Raw genomic sequence first — 14,954 nt, forward strand, 5'->3', positions numbered from 1 at the left:
GGGGGGGGCGGGAAGATAAAAGAAACAGAAGAGCAATCCTGCCAAAGCCAGCAAGTATAACCGTAGACATTCAAAGATATGATTAATCCCACCTTCTCACAGCTTCAGCCGCATCCGCTTCCCTCGTAGCGCGGTTATGACGACTGGTTTCATCCCAGTGTTTCGTTCCGAGTCTGGGCCTTTTGCGCTGCAAGCCGAGAGTTTAATTTTCCCTTTTTAGCTGCCGAAGCTTGTTTGACAGCTCGTTCCTAAAGCGGGTGAAAACGCAGGGGATTAGAACAAATTAATACACACTTATCCTAAAGAGTAAAGAAAGGCGAAATAAAGAAGAAGTGTGTTCAAGCCTGGGGGAGGTAGGTTGGGGAGGGGAGAACATTATGTAATGTAACGGTGAAATGATGAGTAACTACTCACCTCCGCAGCCCGCGCAGCCGCATTCCGCGGATCATCGTTCCCTCGACTTGACCCCTGGCTGCCGCCTAGTGTTCTCCCAGCGTTGGCCTGTGAGTTGACCTGGTGCGGCAGTGGGGCGCGGGGCGCCTGGGACGGGTTGGGATTTGTTCCGAGGACGCGGCCGGGATGCGCAAATGGTTCGGTTGGGTTGTAGGCTTTGGAGCAGAGGCTTCCCATGGCAGGTGACACAGGTGGGGTGTGAGGACTGGTTGTTTTGACTGAGGGAAGCCGGTTTGTCCTTTCTCCTCGGTTGCTTTGTGTCGAAGACGCAGAATGCAAGTCAACAGTCAGGAGCGGGGATCCGAGAGATCGAGGTAGGTAGTTAGAGGATTAAAGTACCGGCCGGGGTGGCGAGAGGATTTGGGGTTGGGAGATTGGGCAAGAAGAGGTTTAAAGAGATACATATGATGGGAAACACAACTGTAGAGAATTATGCTATATATGGATATGATACGGATCTGAGATCCTGCATTCGTATCCTCTGCAAAGCGGATCCCACGCAAAGCGGAGTCGCGCGCGCGCAAGGAGGAGCAAATTAGGGCTTGAACCTTTTCCCCAAAGAAGATGCCAGTTAGGGTTTGGTGGCGCCGTGCCCAGCCTCATCACGTGACGGTATTGCCTCCCGCTTTCAAGGATGAGGTGAGGTCCCCACAACGCGGCGCAGAGAGCAGTATCTGCCACTGGTTGCCAGGGAATCCGGGACTCGAGCATTCGATGTGATGGATCCCGCGTGGATGTAGAAATCTCCTGCAATAATCCTCGTGTTGAACGGTTGGTTGTATGGTTATCGATCAACAGCAGCGTCGTTGCTGCGTTTCATTTTTTTCACGATCGGGACTCACAAGGTCCTCAAACGTTGCTTCTGCCGCTTTCGACCTCCTCCCGCTATTTCTCGACCACCTACGATCTTCTCTACCTCCTCAACTGCATTGCAAAAGCAACCGCAGGGCGTATGGTCTGTGCAGCTGGGAAGAGGAAGCCCCTGGGTCTGTGACACGCTCATTTGTCGTTCGTTGTCTGATCCGTTAGCTGGCTTGGGCCTCATTTGGATCCTCCAGAGAGCTCAGAGGTTCCAATATCCGCTCCCCTCCTTATTCCCTAGAATCGACCATTGTTGACCAACCCTTCCTATTGATGCCGCGGCAGCAAAAGGAAGGACGTAGGTTCCACCTTGAATGCCAGGAATCTTTCAAAATGGCCGAGAAGAACTCCCAAGTCCTCCGCAACTGCGTCGACCCAACTGCGTGTTGGAGTGTTTCGCCCACCGAACATTGTTCCTCATATCCTTTGTGCCAAATGACGGACCCATGCTGTGATGACGACAACTGCTCTGTCGAATGTTCATCTGTGTGTGATGGCTTTGTTGCCTGTGATTCCTCCACCGTTTGCTCAGATGCTCATTGCGATGATCAGGACTGTCAGAACCTGGCCGCAGTTTGTTTCGACCAAAGCTGTGTAGGGGATGGCCGCACTGGCATCGATGACGGAATATGCAGCATTCTCAATCAAGACAGCTCCTTTACTTGGAATTCATCAAACCTCCTTCCGTCTGCGAATGCAGCACATTTCAATCAGTCGTTTCACCAGCCTGCGACCAGCCTCTGCCATAATTTACAGTCCATGAACCATTTCACTGCATCAGAACCTTCGTTAACAACCAAAAACTATGCCTTCCAATTCCATCGAAACCAGGATTCTCCCCTACGGCAATCTACAGTAACGGAGCCATCGACTCCGTCGGGGCCGATTTTGAAACAAATTATCGATATTTGTCCAAACCTAGACAACTGCAACCATCAATCCCACTTCGGGCCCGTTTTTTCGGATTGCAATCCAGATGAATTTCTCGGGTTTATACCAATGGAATTTCAGACACAGTTCCATTCCTTATATCCACAGTTATATCCACGGTTTAACGGTGGCTTGAAATTGCCCTGCGAAATGCAACCTCAGCACGTTCATAAAAATGTATCACACCTAACTCATAATTCTAATCGCCCTGTGTCGTCGAGTTTGGACTCCGTGAACTTAAAGTCTAGCTCGCCTTTAAGTCCACCTCCAAAAGACAACGATATCACACGCCCGTTCACCAGTCCAGAAGTTGAGACGACGAACGAGTCTCACGTTTGCAGGTGCATTATCCAAACAGATAAATCACAAAATACCATCTGTGGAGAGTTGTTTCCCGATGCTGGCAAGCTCCAGGAGCATTTAGTTCAAACGCATGTTGGCATGATTAGCGGGTCCCAGGGGTATGGATTCTACTGCTGCTGGGAAGGCTGTCATCGCGCCGATGAACCCTTCTCGCAAAAATCAAAACTGCAAGGGCACTTTCTAACACATAGTAATTGTACGTCTACCTTCTTCGCCGCGAGATCTACGCAATTTCAATTGCTCTTCATGAAATTCACAAGTATCGTCTAACCGTGTTCTTCAATTTAGACAAGGGTTTCCAGTGCTCCGTCTGCGGGAAGCCGTTTGCCAGACAAGCAACTCTAGAACGCCACGAAAGAAGCCATCGCGGAGAGAAGCCGTATGCTTGCAAGTTGTGTCAGAAGGCATTTACCGACAGCAGTGAACTTAGTGAGTGTTGCAATTTCGCATTTTTTGCTGTAATCTTTATGCTAAATCAAGACTAGAAACACACATGAGAGTTCACACTGGTGAAAAACCTTTTAAATGCAACCACCCCGGTTGTACCTTTGAAACTGGAGATGTAAGCTACCCTGTATTGGTCCGCCATTCTGTTCTAGTGTGTATGCTAATATTCTCGAATCCAGTCATCAAATATGTCCAGTCATAAACTCAGTGAGTTGCCCAATCTCTCTGCGGAGAGGTTTTCCATCGATGTATCTTCTAAACTAACAGTTTTTCCCCCTTTTTTCAAAAAAAAAAAAAAAATTCAGCTCACGGAGTCCGAAAACACAAATGCCATTTTCTTGGGTGTTCGAAAAGTTTTACCCGGCCAGGTATGTTCGCGCCCGCGATTTTCTCATTAGAAGCAAATTTGAACGGAGTCTAATTTGGAATCTCACATTGCAGATCAGCTAAAACGGCATATAAAAACAACCCACAAAGAAGATCTCAACCATTTAGTCCCGCTTCCCTCGCCCGTAGCCAATCAATTCCCTCTCCCTCAGTTTCAGCCCCCGTCGGGGCACTCGTCTATATCCGTTCCTTATCTCGGGGCCGCTATACCATTAACAAGCAAATAAAAGTCCGCTGCTAAACGAAATACGGCATTGTTCTGATTACAGTCTCCCGTTTCTATCGTTAGAACGTCATACATTTCGTTTTCTTTTACCCTTAGTAATTAAATCGGTTGGCTTTTTTGGTTAGGTTTCTTAAGGAGCAAAAGTTTAAAAAGAAGGAAACGAGGTAACGGCCTTAGCTTTTTGTATACTTTACCCAAATCCCCATATGTCAAGATACATATGTTTTTCAACGAGTTTCCGCTTGGTTCCAGCCATTTGTCTGGTTTACTGGGATTGTTTTCGGGACCCACACCCCGTTCCTGCCCCTGGTAGGGTTAGCAGTTTGCCACTGCAGTTGGCTTCTACGCCTTCTTTTGAGCATTTGGAGAAATTTGGAGAATGCAGTAGATTCATCTCTCGAGGAGCTTGACTACCATCTGAGAAAGGAAGAGGCGATCATGTATATATACACTACAACCTGTACATGAAATCGTTATACCCATTTGCAGCTGTCATTGAGAGACATAAAACGAAAGACAATGGCGTAAGAAATGTTAACATGTGAAATTTTTATCATTCGCGGTAATGAGGTTCTATATATTTTATTCCTGCATAGACGGCAGTTGTGTGGTTCTCGAAAACTTTAACTAACTCGACCAGATTTTCGTTGAATATGATGGCTTCATGCGTCTTCCTAAATGCACAACTAACCATGGAAGCTACATACTCAGGGGGACAAATACCGATCTGGATCGATCCGAGGAACCGTGATATATAATTTAAAAAAAAAAAAAAATAAAAGAAAAGGAACTTAAAAAAAAAAAAAGAAGAAAAAAAACACAATTGCACAACAGCAGATCCGATCTATCCCTTCACCCAAATCTTCACAACGGATACCAAGGGATCTGAAGAACAACAACGTCCTCGCCTCTAACGCACTAATTTCTGGGCCCTTCCTACATCAACACTCCCGAACACTCTCCTCAAGCAGTTGCACCGCATTCCTCAACTCCCCCATCCGCTGCCCAACCCTCCTCTTGATCTCTTCCCGAATCTCCTCCGGAACCTCGTCAGGATTAAATTTCGTACCCCTTTTCTTCGCCTCCGTTCCGGCTTCCTCCTCCCGCTGACCCTTATCTCCCGTTGACCCGTCATTAGTGGGGACATCCGGGTCTCGGGTTTGTGGTGGGGATACAGACCATTGCTCCAGATCTGAGGGATGCGGTTTTGAGCCTGTATACGCGGCATAGACACAGTCTAGATCATCGAAAGCTTCGCGGAGAGATATTCGGTCGGAGACGGCGTAGATTGTACAGGCAGCTGCGGATTCAGCGGCGATTTCGAGCTTGGTGTGAACTTAGAATTTTTACTTTTTTTTCATTTTTCATTTTTCATTTTTCATTTTTCATTTTTTTTTTCCAGGGGAGGGGCAGGTTTGGTTGTTGCATCATTTTCATGTTTGACGTTTGCGTACCTCGTCTTTTGCAATTTCGTACCTAATTTTCATTGAGACGAAAAAACAGTATTAACTTTAGTTAGCTACGCACGTTCGAGTTCGTATGTTTCCGATAACCATCACACGCAGAGAGGGAGGCGGATTGAGCAAAGACAAGACGAAGAAAGAGGCTCACAAATCTTCAATTTCTTGAATATAATCATCAGCTTTTGGCCGTTTTGTTTGAGGTGTGGTCGAATTGTTTCTTCCCAGATAGCGCGGATACAGTGTCACTGTAGCTGTTACCATAGAACCCGTGTGTGCAGAGTTTCTGTCGACCTTTGGACGACGACTACTGGCCAGACATAGATGTCTTGGAGAGGCCCGCAAACTAAGCGAGGCCACCCGCCGTGTCGGGTGTGACAGGTGAGTTAAGATGTTTGGCCTGCAGACAGCCATTTCCTCGCGAAACAGGTACAATTGCCGGTGGCTGGTGAGGAGAGGAGTTTTTGTTCGCAATTGATCTTATCTCCTCCGTACAAAAGTCCCAGTTGGATAACTAGCCGGTTTTCCGGAGTCAAAAAAGTAGTAACAGATGAAAGTCAAATGGCAACGCAAGTGTGGCCCAAGCTGCGCATCTAGCCCCCGGGTACCTGGAATAAGAGTAGGAATGCAATACCACAATCCCTTCTGTTGAGTTGTCCAATGTGGGTTGTTGCCGGGCAGATGATGACGTCAAGGTTTCTCCCCTTCGTTCGTCGTTTGAAAATCCATCTGATTAAGCGGCTCGTCGAGCACAGCTAGTTGACTGCACACCCCCAAAAATGTCCACCAAAACGCCGCAAACGAGCTGATGTTTATTTGCTTAATTGCTTCAGAGTTCACACACTCATGTTAGGACATGGAGTTTTGTATGTAACTTCGCATGGGGGTGAGCGAACGATCCATTGCTATAAAAGCTGTGTGAAATTCTCAGATATTAGCGAGCTGAGCAGAGTTGGAACGAAAACAGTGGTTATTCACTTGTTTATTGGATTGTCCTCTGATACACATAACAAGAGTCGTGGATCTCAGGCTGGATCATCTCAATATTTCTTGATATGAATTAACAAATCCCTCTTAGGGTCGTGAGAAACGTCTTCCTAAACCGCAAGAATGACAACTATTTTTAAAACCGCGCCCTCTCGCCTCATCTCTTCACTCGTACCTTGCGCAAGATCCTCCCACCACCTTGGCACCTCATCCACAATCACTACGTCGCCTATTAAATATTTGCGTTTGGCAACAGGGAGCTTGATCCGTTCTTAGAAGTGGGATTTACTTCGTTTTTACACCATGTCCTTGGAAACGACGGGTTAACTAGCAGCCTCATCCAGCCGTCATCAAATCCCTCGGGAACATTTCTTCCAGCAATGGACGACCCCCCCCCCCCCCCCCCCCCCCCCCAACCAAACGGTCACTCCCTATTCTTGTTGGACTACGTCGGAAACCTCGATCTCTCATCCCGCCAACTCCTGCAACAGTGGCTCCGCTCCAGAGCTGATATTCCTGACACTGCTGGATATATGTCAGAGCGTTTGCTCAATACAACAATCCTGGGGGGTGCGGCATGCAAATTTGTAATCTTGTAAGATTGAACAATACTTCAGAAAGTCCCCACATAAAAAGTTTCCTCATCACATATACAGATGTCTGCCAAAATGATCGGGTGCATCAGTTCCATACGCGTGGTGTGGGAGGAAGAAACCAGTCCGCTGGGGCCGGTGCCAAATGCCGTCGGAAGGGGGAGGTAGAAACCCCTCTCGCAAAACTCCCCAGATGAACAGGCCGCCGTTCCGAGTATTGCATGCTTGATTATTCGAATGTCGAAGGTCTGAATCTACAGTGGATGAATCCCATAAACACGCCCAGAGTAGCAAAGACCTATCCGTTACTGGTCATACACATATATGCTGGGGGAAAAAGGAGATATATGAAGAAAATCCCCTAAACGTAAAATGCATCCTATGATCAGGGCACATTGGTGAAAGGAAGAATATTCAGAAGCACAAACGAAATTGAGAATAGGAAAGTCATAACATCATTCAATATCGTAAGTCATTGTCCCGTCCGCTATGTAGCATCACATCACGAAGAGAGTAGGGAGAAGACAGGTGGATCACATGAACTAGATATAGGGGCGAAAGAAACATGTAATGGAGATAGGGCAAAGGGGGAAAATAAGATAGAAAACGGCCCAGATTAACAGATCCTGGTTATAACAAAAGGCAAACCGAAAATCATATCATTAAATCATCATCATCATCATCATTTCAACGCGACAATATATTATATCGCACAAGAAAGGTTAAACTCTTACCGCAACGCATTCATGACATTCAGGGTCGTCTTTCATAGCGATCATCCGGACTCCAACTCCTTGCTCTGCGCTGCCTTTCCATCCCTCTCTCCCTCATCTCCCTCATCTCCCTCCTATGCTTTAAGTTTGCCTTGAACGAATTCTTCTCTGCATGGTGATTGGCTGCATCCTTCCACTCATCAACTACTCCCTTGATTCCAATCGCTGCCAGAGCAATACTCGCCGCGTCTTTCATATTATTTTTGGCACGTTGTCTCCGTGCCTCGTTAGCGCTGATCTCGCCGTCACGAAGCTGGGCAATGCGTTCCTTGCGTTTCTTGAGGCTCTTGACGACGCCGTGGCCGGCATGGACGGTGGCGATGGTCGCAAGGCCGGTGGTAAGGACCTCGCGCCTGAGGAGCTTTTTACGAGTACGCTCTTCTGTGTCGGTGCTAAGGGAGGAAAAGTCAGAATCAGTGTTATCTCCACCGTAACTGGTGGAATGACGGTGATGGAAGGCCTGTGGAGAGGACCTGGGATGGGGGTAGTGCTTGGGAAGAGCAGAAGATGTGCCAGTGCCGCCAGCGACGGGCATCATGGCGCCTGTTTCGCGGAAGGATGGAGAGGAGAAAGTGGGACGCAGGCGACCTACATCTCTTGAGTAGCTATCACGGGAATGATTATGCCGGTGCCGCGACCGATGCACATCCGAATACCCATCGTCTGAGTCGGTACCACCGTCATACCGGCGTCTTTCACGGTGTCTGTTACCATGGCTGGAAGATTGCTCGTCTCCTAGTCCCAACGCAACTAGTCCCTTGGCCAAGTACGCTGAGACACTCTGGCTTCTCTTCTTACTCCCGCGGGAACGACGTGATAGGCCCGGGCTCCCTTCGGAATCGGATGAATAGCCAGACCTTGCCTCACGGCCCCGCGACTTTAAGCGAAAATGATCATAGGCAGATTTGCCAGCGGCAGCCAGGAGCCCTGCGGAAGCTATATCTTTAGCTCCGCGACTTTCTGAGCGGGCTCGTCCACGAGACCGGGAACGGGGGCCATTGACCAAACGGTTGGTGGCTAGTCCGGCCAAGGTGGACTCGATGAGATGACGTTTGCTGTGCTTATCAGACTGCCCATCAAGGAGCTTATTGACACCACCGGCACCAATAGCTGCGGTCAGTATTCGTTTTCCTTTCTCACCACTCCAGCCTCCAGGCTCCTTGCGTGCGCGAATCGCTTCTGCGGCACCGGCAGTCAATGCAGCTTTAAGGGCCTGGGTGATATCCTTCTGGTTATCATTCCTGTCAAGGCTGTGGGAGCGGGAATAATAAGAGTATGGCTGGCGACGATGATGGCTTCGAGAACGATCATAATCGCGATCGTAATGGTCACGATAAGATCCACGGTCGCCGTCATGACGCCTCGATGCATGCGATCCGGTGACACTTCCCAAGCCAATGGCAGCGAGAGCCTGCTCGCTGAAAGACTTGCGGCGTCTGGGTCGCGGGGATGGGGTTCGGGAGGAAGCACCTGAATATGGTCGTCGGGAATGGTGATCACGATCTCGGGCACCTATATATTTTTGTCAGCTTTCCGACGGTCCATTGCAGCGAAATATGCTATCACCAGTGGTATCGCGTTGGGTGAGTTTTCTTTAATATATATAAATAAAATAAAATAAAAACAAAGTAAATAGAAATATATGATTCACTGATGCTGCAAAACTTACGTCGAGTTGATTCATCTCCCTGACGGTGTGAGCGCCGATGGTATTCATCTTCCGTATAGTAGTTCCTCCGGCGATCCCGGCCACGCCCACCTAGGGAATTGGTACGTCTCACGCTCGGCTCATGCACGGCTCTCCGTTCATACATGGCACCATGGCTATTGTCGGGACGGTAACCAGCAGTGGAGGATCCAGGCGGGAAGTCTCGTTGGATCTCTTCAACCTGGGAATCCTCGGTATCATCAGGGCGGACCAAGTCAGTGTTGGGGCCCCAGCGGTTGTTCGTTGGACGGGGGCTTGCGTGGGACGATTCGTAGAAGTCGGCGGTGTGAGCTCTTCTGCGCTGAGTGTTGTACGGATGGTTTTCGTAGTAGGACGCCATGGCGTTAAAGTATTACTGTTTTCGCTCCGAAGGGACCCGGTGAACTCGGAGCGTCTTCGTTTTTTATTTCTTTTATTGCTTTTTGTGTTAAACACGTTGGACCTTAAGACTCAAAAAGCAGAAGAGCCTTGAGACGATCCGCAATCCAAATCCAGATTTTCCCGTCTCTGTTGGAATCAATCTATGAATGCTTTTTAGCCCTTAATTTTCCTTGCTTTTTGTGAGAGATGTCGATGAAGGTTGGAAATCCACCCGAGTTCAAGGCTGGTTGTGGAGGACGAACAGATAGATATAGTCTGGTGTTGCTCTTGCTGGCCTAGCCTGCAAGCTAGCAATGTGGGGTGTTGCAAGGCGCCCCTTTTTGTTTGCCTGCTCAACGTACGAAGCGGTGGGCTGTGACAGCAAATGGACTGCGAGGCTGCAGCGGGATGTTGGGAGATCAATTATATCAAGATGGGCAAAGAATAAGGAGCGAGGGCCAAAAATATCAAGAGTATTCGTCATTTATGATCTCGGGCAGAAAGTTCTCCACGATAAGGGCCTAATGATGTCGGATGACCTCAGGAAAATGGCAGAGAAGGAATGGAATGTTTTCCTCTCGGGACTAATTATCAGGATGAGTTAAAGGAGGGCGGCGACCGGGTGCGGGTGGTGATTTGATCTCAATCATCAGGTTGCCCCGGTTCCAGATGCAGGGCGAGGCTGACGCGAATTAGCACAGCAAACAGCTCCTCCAAACAAAAAACGTAGACAGTCAGTGATGAGAGGAAGATGAAGTCATATCGACACTCTATCTATTTATAACTACCATGAATAAACTGATTTTATCCAGAAGAATTCCTCCCTGTAACACAACCAGAATCACAATTTATCATACCACAGCATATTTGTTGTAACTGGCGGTTATACCCGTATGACGTCATAAGCCAAAACAGGGTCCGTCCTTTGCCCTAAACACGATGATCGAGCAGTTGGTTATATGAGGTTCGGATAAAGTCGACCTTTAAGCCAATTAATAGGTAATTAATTCCAAGGGGGAGGGATCGGTGTGGGGAGATCATTGATAACTTAGATGTGTGTCGTACGCATTGCGATGACTACTCGCCCTTGGAAAGCCACCTAACTACTCCTCCTCGTTCGTCTTTAATTAATCTAAAGTGTCTGCTGAGAGAGCTCACTGTTTTCCGATCAAAAATCATCTTGTTCAGGATGGGGCCAGAACATGAGACCATCTTTGTGCACACTGAGGAGATGTCGGAGTCCTTTCCGCAAATTGTTCAAGGACCAGATAACGTTAGATGGCGTGGATACGGATGCCTTCGCTTGATGCTGCGTGTATGTTTGTATGGGCGATTATTCTGAGCCTCAAGCGAGATACAAACCCTCCTGCGAAGCCGGAGGCAAGTCCCCAGTCCGATTATTGCAGACCAATTGTGAAACATGGCAACATTTTCAGCGATTCAGTGGATATCACACAGATTAAGAAGATAACTCATGGCCGTCCAGCAAGTCCCCAAGTGGCCTCTGCCAAATTTTGCTTAACTACCTTCAAAGCTTCCGGTGGCTATGATCCTCAGAGAATCCCACAAGTAAACCAGTTGGATCTTCGGTTTTGAAGAGGGCACCACTCAACCTTGCATCTCTAATGTAGTTAGTGAGTGGTGTTGGCGATGCTTTCATGATCGCATCCGCGTTTCTCCTGGCAAAGTCAAAGCGGCTGCCTTCTCAATACCCACTGCTCAGAGTCAGAATCAGCCTGTATTGTGGTAGAAAAATTGTACTTACTGGTGAAAGATCATGCAGCTGCTGAGCATGCAGTATGGATGAGAGCTTATGGTGTCGTATATATCATCTGTACAAACACCGTTGCCATTATGTTTCCAACGGCAGCAGAAGGTATTTTGGCCAGATTCCCATGAATTGAATGGTTCCGCTGAAGATTATGGTGTTTCAATGGCCACATACAAGCTGGATAACAGCAGGCAGAGTATTGGCGAGTGCTGATGCCTGACGAACGCGTTCAATAACTAAATGCTAATGATAGATGCGGCAGATGTCTTACTTAGAAGAGTATCAAGCTACTAAATAGATTTTATATCCCATCTAGATAACATGAAATATTTAAAATCAAGCAGCCAGCTGAATTCAAAGAAGCAATTTCAACTATATGGAAAGATAAAAGGGAAACGAGAAAAACTCCCAAGTTCTCCAGGCTCCGTCTATTGCTCATGCACACCCGTGTTTATATGTAAATCCAATACCCACACCCTAAAAGCCCTATTCTAACAGATAACAGATCGATCTGCAGAACATCACAGCAAGGAAACACCACAACAAGATCCACAAAGGAAAAAGAAATATCAAAGTCAGGTATACCAAAACCAAAAGGCCCTTAATACCGCGCGTGTATAGGGTTTCAATTCTCATCAAAAACTTAGCCCCAAAAATCCAGCAGAACGAAGGCCTTCTTAGTCCACATAATGTCGTCTTGCCTAAGTACTCCACATCCATTAAACCTAGCCAGGTTAATGCAATTGTTACCACCGCTATGTTTTATCCCCTGGAAAGAAGGAGAGAAGAGAGAGAGGAAAGATACAGAGGAAATTCAAGCAATGCACGTAAAAATCCATCCAGGGATGTGATGTCAGCTCGAGTGATATGCTTGTTTCCATGCAGATACAACCATGCTAGAGCAGAAGATGACACGAAAGAAAAAGGAGGAGAAAAACGAGTGATAAACAAAAGAGGGTATCGAAGTGATCAGAAACAAAAGGATGAGGTGTCTTCCAAGATGCGACATAGGAAGAGAAATGCTAGCAAATAAAATAAAATAATAAAATAAAATAAATAAAAATAAAAATAAAAATAAAAACCACAAATAATAGACCAGGGTTCTGAGAGGAGAGTGACGGGGTTACAGCCAGATCCACCCAGATGAAACGCGGAATATTCCAAATCTTCAGAGGTCGTAAGTTGGAGGTTCATGGCATAGTAGCTTGCATTGAAGGATCCATCTCATGTTAGAATCTGAAGCAAGCATGACGCACTCAAGAGGTTGAGGAAGAAAGAAAGCGAGACTCGACGTTCCCTCGTCCCTCTTTACCAGCTGATGATCTGGTGTCCACCTCTTGCACGATCGATAAGTTACTCACTTTTGTCAAGCCACGGAGTTCCAGTAAGAAGCAAGACTAGCGGAGTTGACAAATTCTTTTCCTATATCTCGTTCAAAAAATTCAGTAGTCGAAAAGTATTTTTCCACCTGTGCTTCGTGTTTCGGGTTGAGCCGACTCTTTTCATACTTTTTGACGCTATTTTTTTTTATTATTTATTATTATTATTATTTTTATTTTTTTGGTCGTCTTCGTCCAGGTTTTCCAGATGTTTGGGCAATGTGGTGAAGCGAAATGCGGAAGATGGACAGAACAGAAGTGAAAAATACACAAAAGGAGAAAGCAACGGAAAAGAGAGAGAAAACAAGAACCGAATCACCGCGGCTAGTCTTCGCATTTGCCTTCGTCTGGTTTGATTTGTCAAATGCCTATGCAGAGTAATCCTTCTGTTGGCATATCAAAATAGCGTGAAATGCGATGACTGAAAAGGAAGAAGAAGAGTAGGCTACAACGAGCGCCAGGTGAAGGTTGTGTTGTGTCTCTAAGCCCCACATCATCGTCGGTAATAGTCTATATTCGATTTCGCCGCAGCAATCGCGAGTGCATCCAATCCTCCCGTAATGCTATCAGAGCGGGAAGGGGCCGGTCTTCGTCCCGTAGTCGTTTGCGATGCCACCTGGTTTAATGAGGAATAGGGCCGTCCGCCGTGACTGCGTCTTGTGGATCGACTTTTGGGTTCATCCGATCTGTCATCGATTGCAGGGGAAGAACCATGGGACTCGACGCCGAGATATTCTTCCCGACCGTACTGTCTTCTGCAGTTCCAGTTTGCTAGAGCGGCGGCTTCTTCTTCCTTTTTCAACAACGCCTCTTCTGATACGGATAGACGATGGGTCCGTCGATGTTGCTTCATATTATCCTTTCGAGTAAACGCCTTATTGCAAATTGGACAGTGGATACCCTTTTCTCCCGTGTGCTTCTTGCCGTGCCGTGCGGCGTGCCCGGAGGTTGTGAACGTTGCGGTGCAAGCATGGGATGCGGCATATGGACATGGATATTTGTTCTTCCTGCTGACGTTGGTCGTTCTAATTTCTCCAATTCCGTTAAGCGAGGTTTGCGGAGAGGCGGGCTCCACATGAGGGATCTCGCTATGAGTAATTTTTTCAATGGAAAGCTTCTCTATCGGATGAGGGTAGGTTGGGCCACGACGGCTGGCGGAGGAATAGGGATTATCGAAGTGGTTTATATGGGCTTCGTGGCCGTACGAATAGATTGAATGCTCGATGGCTCCATGGTGTGGTCTTGAATCTAGATGATTAGCCGGAGGGGATCCGGGGGATAAAATATGTTGGTCTCCACGCATATTTTGATATCCACCTTGCGGGGGCAATTGGCGAACCTGCTGGTTGGTGTATGCCACTGCTTGCGGCCGATACTTCACCGGATTGATGGGTCGAACCGCAAAAGATGGGTTATCGTCGTTGTTTAAAATAGATATCATTTTAGGTTTGCGCTGGTCCATATCTTGGTCTATTCCACTCTTCTGCTGGGGGAATCCCTCAATTATAGAACTGATATGCCCTATTCACAGACAAAGAATTGGACTAGGTATCTATACCCTAGAGATCGACACATTAGAAGACCGCATGAAATAAAAGTTGACACAAATCCACGTACCAGCTTTTTAAAGTCAGTATATGTCTTTGACTTGTGTAACTGCCCCCGTGGGGACGATGTACAGAGCTCGTTGTCCGCTCACTGAACTGTATGAAGCAAAATTCGAGCTTGAGATTGGGTCGTGTGGAGTTCTGCGGTCTCCGATAACTGACGAAATCTCCCTCGAGAAAAGGGCCTTGTGGCGGAAAGAATTAAGCAGGAAAGATATCCACAGAGCGATAGATCCCGGAATATGGGAAGTTTAGAAATTGGGGTCGTGGTTGAAATATTATCGTTTCCGAACGATATATCACCATTGACAATCAAGAACGATAATAATCAGGGTCGAGGCTATCAAGGGGAAGGGATTGGAAGGCAGCGGGAGCACAATCTTGGACAGAAATTGGAAACCAGTCCAAAGCAGGTTGCAACACAAATGACAGAGAAGGTTCGTGCACACTCAGGTTAAACAAAAATCATTGAGCAGAATGATATAGATCAATAGGAGTCATCGAAAGGAAAATAAGCAGAGCGGATAAAAAGGACGGGTTGGGGAAGGTCTATAAGCGCAATAATCAATGCTAAATACCACCAACCAAAATTTATAATAATAATAATAGTAGTAGTGTAGTAGTGTAGTAGTAATAATTTAATTAATTA

The 14,954-nt window shown here is 47.0% G+C and overlaps 7 protein-coding genes across 7 annotated transcripts; 3 read left to right on the forward strand and 4 right to left on the reverse strand.

Moving 5' to 3' along the window:
- Positions 1-149: 149 nt before the first annotated feature.
- PADG_01869 (uncharacterized protein) lies at positions 150-630 on the reverse strand (the record flags this gene model as incomplete). The annotated part of the gene is made up of 2 exons (XM_010759310.1): positions 150-248; positions 415-630. The coding sequence occupies 2 exons, from the start codon at positions 628-630 to the stop codon at positions 150-152; spliced, it is 315 nt and encodes a 104-aa protein (XP_010757612.1).
- A 1,017-nt stretch (positions 631-1,647) lies between these two features.
- On the forward strand, positions 1,648-3,504 carry PADG_11329 (uncharacterized protein; the record flags this gene model as incomplete). Its single annotated transcript, XM_010759584.1, has 6 exons — positions 1,648-2,803; positions 2,896-3,036; positions 3,093-3,169; positions 3,234-3,302; positions 3,360-3,422; positions 3,496-3,504. 6 exons carry the CDS (start codon positions 1,648-1,650, stop codon positions 3,502-3,504), a joined length of 1,515 nt encoding a protein of 504 aa, XP_010757886.1.
- Positions 3,505-4,608: 1,104 nt separating this feature from the next.
- PADG_01871 (uncharacterized protein) lies at positions 4,609-5,391 on the reverse strand (the record flags this gene model as incomplete). The annotated part of the gene is made up of 3 exons (XM_010758803.1): positions 4,609-4,992; positions 5,122-5,143; positions 5,279-5,391. The coding sequence occupies 3 exons, from the start codon at positions 5,389-5,391 to the stop codon at positions 4,609-4,611; spliced, it is 519 nt and encodes a 172-aa protein (XP_010757105.1).
- A 2,069-nt stretch (positions 5,392-7,460) lies between these two features.
- Positions 7,461-9,528, reverse strand: PADG_01872 (uncharacterized protein; the record flags this gene model as incomplete). Its single annotated transcript, XM_010759311.1, has 2 exons — positions 7,461-8,992; positions 9,150-9,528. 2 exons carry the CDS (start codon positions 9,526-9,528, stop codon positions 7,461-7,463), a joined length of 1,911 nt encoding a protein of 636 aa, XP_010757613.1.
- Positions 9,529-10,826: 1,298 nt separating this feature from the next.
- PADG_11330 (uncharacterized protein) lies at positions 10,827-11,144 on the forward strand (the record flags this gene model as incomplete). The annotated part of the gene is made up of 1 exon (XM_010759585.1): positions 10,827-11,144. One exon carries the CDS (start codon positions 10,827-10,829, stop codon positions 11,142-11,144), a length of 318 nt encoding a protein of 105 aa, XP_010757887.1.
- A 2,047-nt stretch (positions 11,145-13,191) lies between these two features.
- PADG_01873 (uncharacterized protein) lies at positions 13,192-14,160 on the reverse strand (the record flags this gene model as incomplete). Its single annotated transcript, XM_010759312.1, has 1 exon — positions 13,192-14,160. The coding sequence occupies one exon, from the start codon at positions 14,158-14,160 to the stop codon at positions 13,192-13,194; it is 969 nt and encodes a 322-aa protein (XP_010757614.1).
- Positions 14,161-14,547: 387 nt separating this feature from the next.
- On the forward strand, positions 14,548-14,763 carry PADG_11331 (uncharacterized protein; the record flags this gene model as incomplete). Its single annotated transcript, XM_010759586.1, has 1 exon — positions 14,548-14,763. One exon carries the CDS (start codon positions 14,548-14,550, stop codon positions 14,761-14,763), a length of 216 nt encoding a protein of 71 aa, XP_010757888.1.
- Positions 14,764-14,954: the final 191 nt, after the last annotated feature.

This window comes from Paracoccidioides brasiliensis, assembly GCF_000150735.1.
Source record: "Paracoccidioides brasiliensis Pb18 unplaced genomic scaffold supercont2.2, whole genome shotgun sequence".
Lineage (NCBI taxonomy): Eukaryota > Fungi > Ascomycota > Eurotiomycetes > Onygenales > Ajellomycetaceae > Paracoccidioides > Paracoccidioides brasiliensis.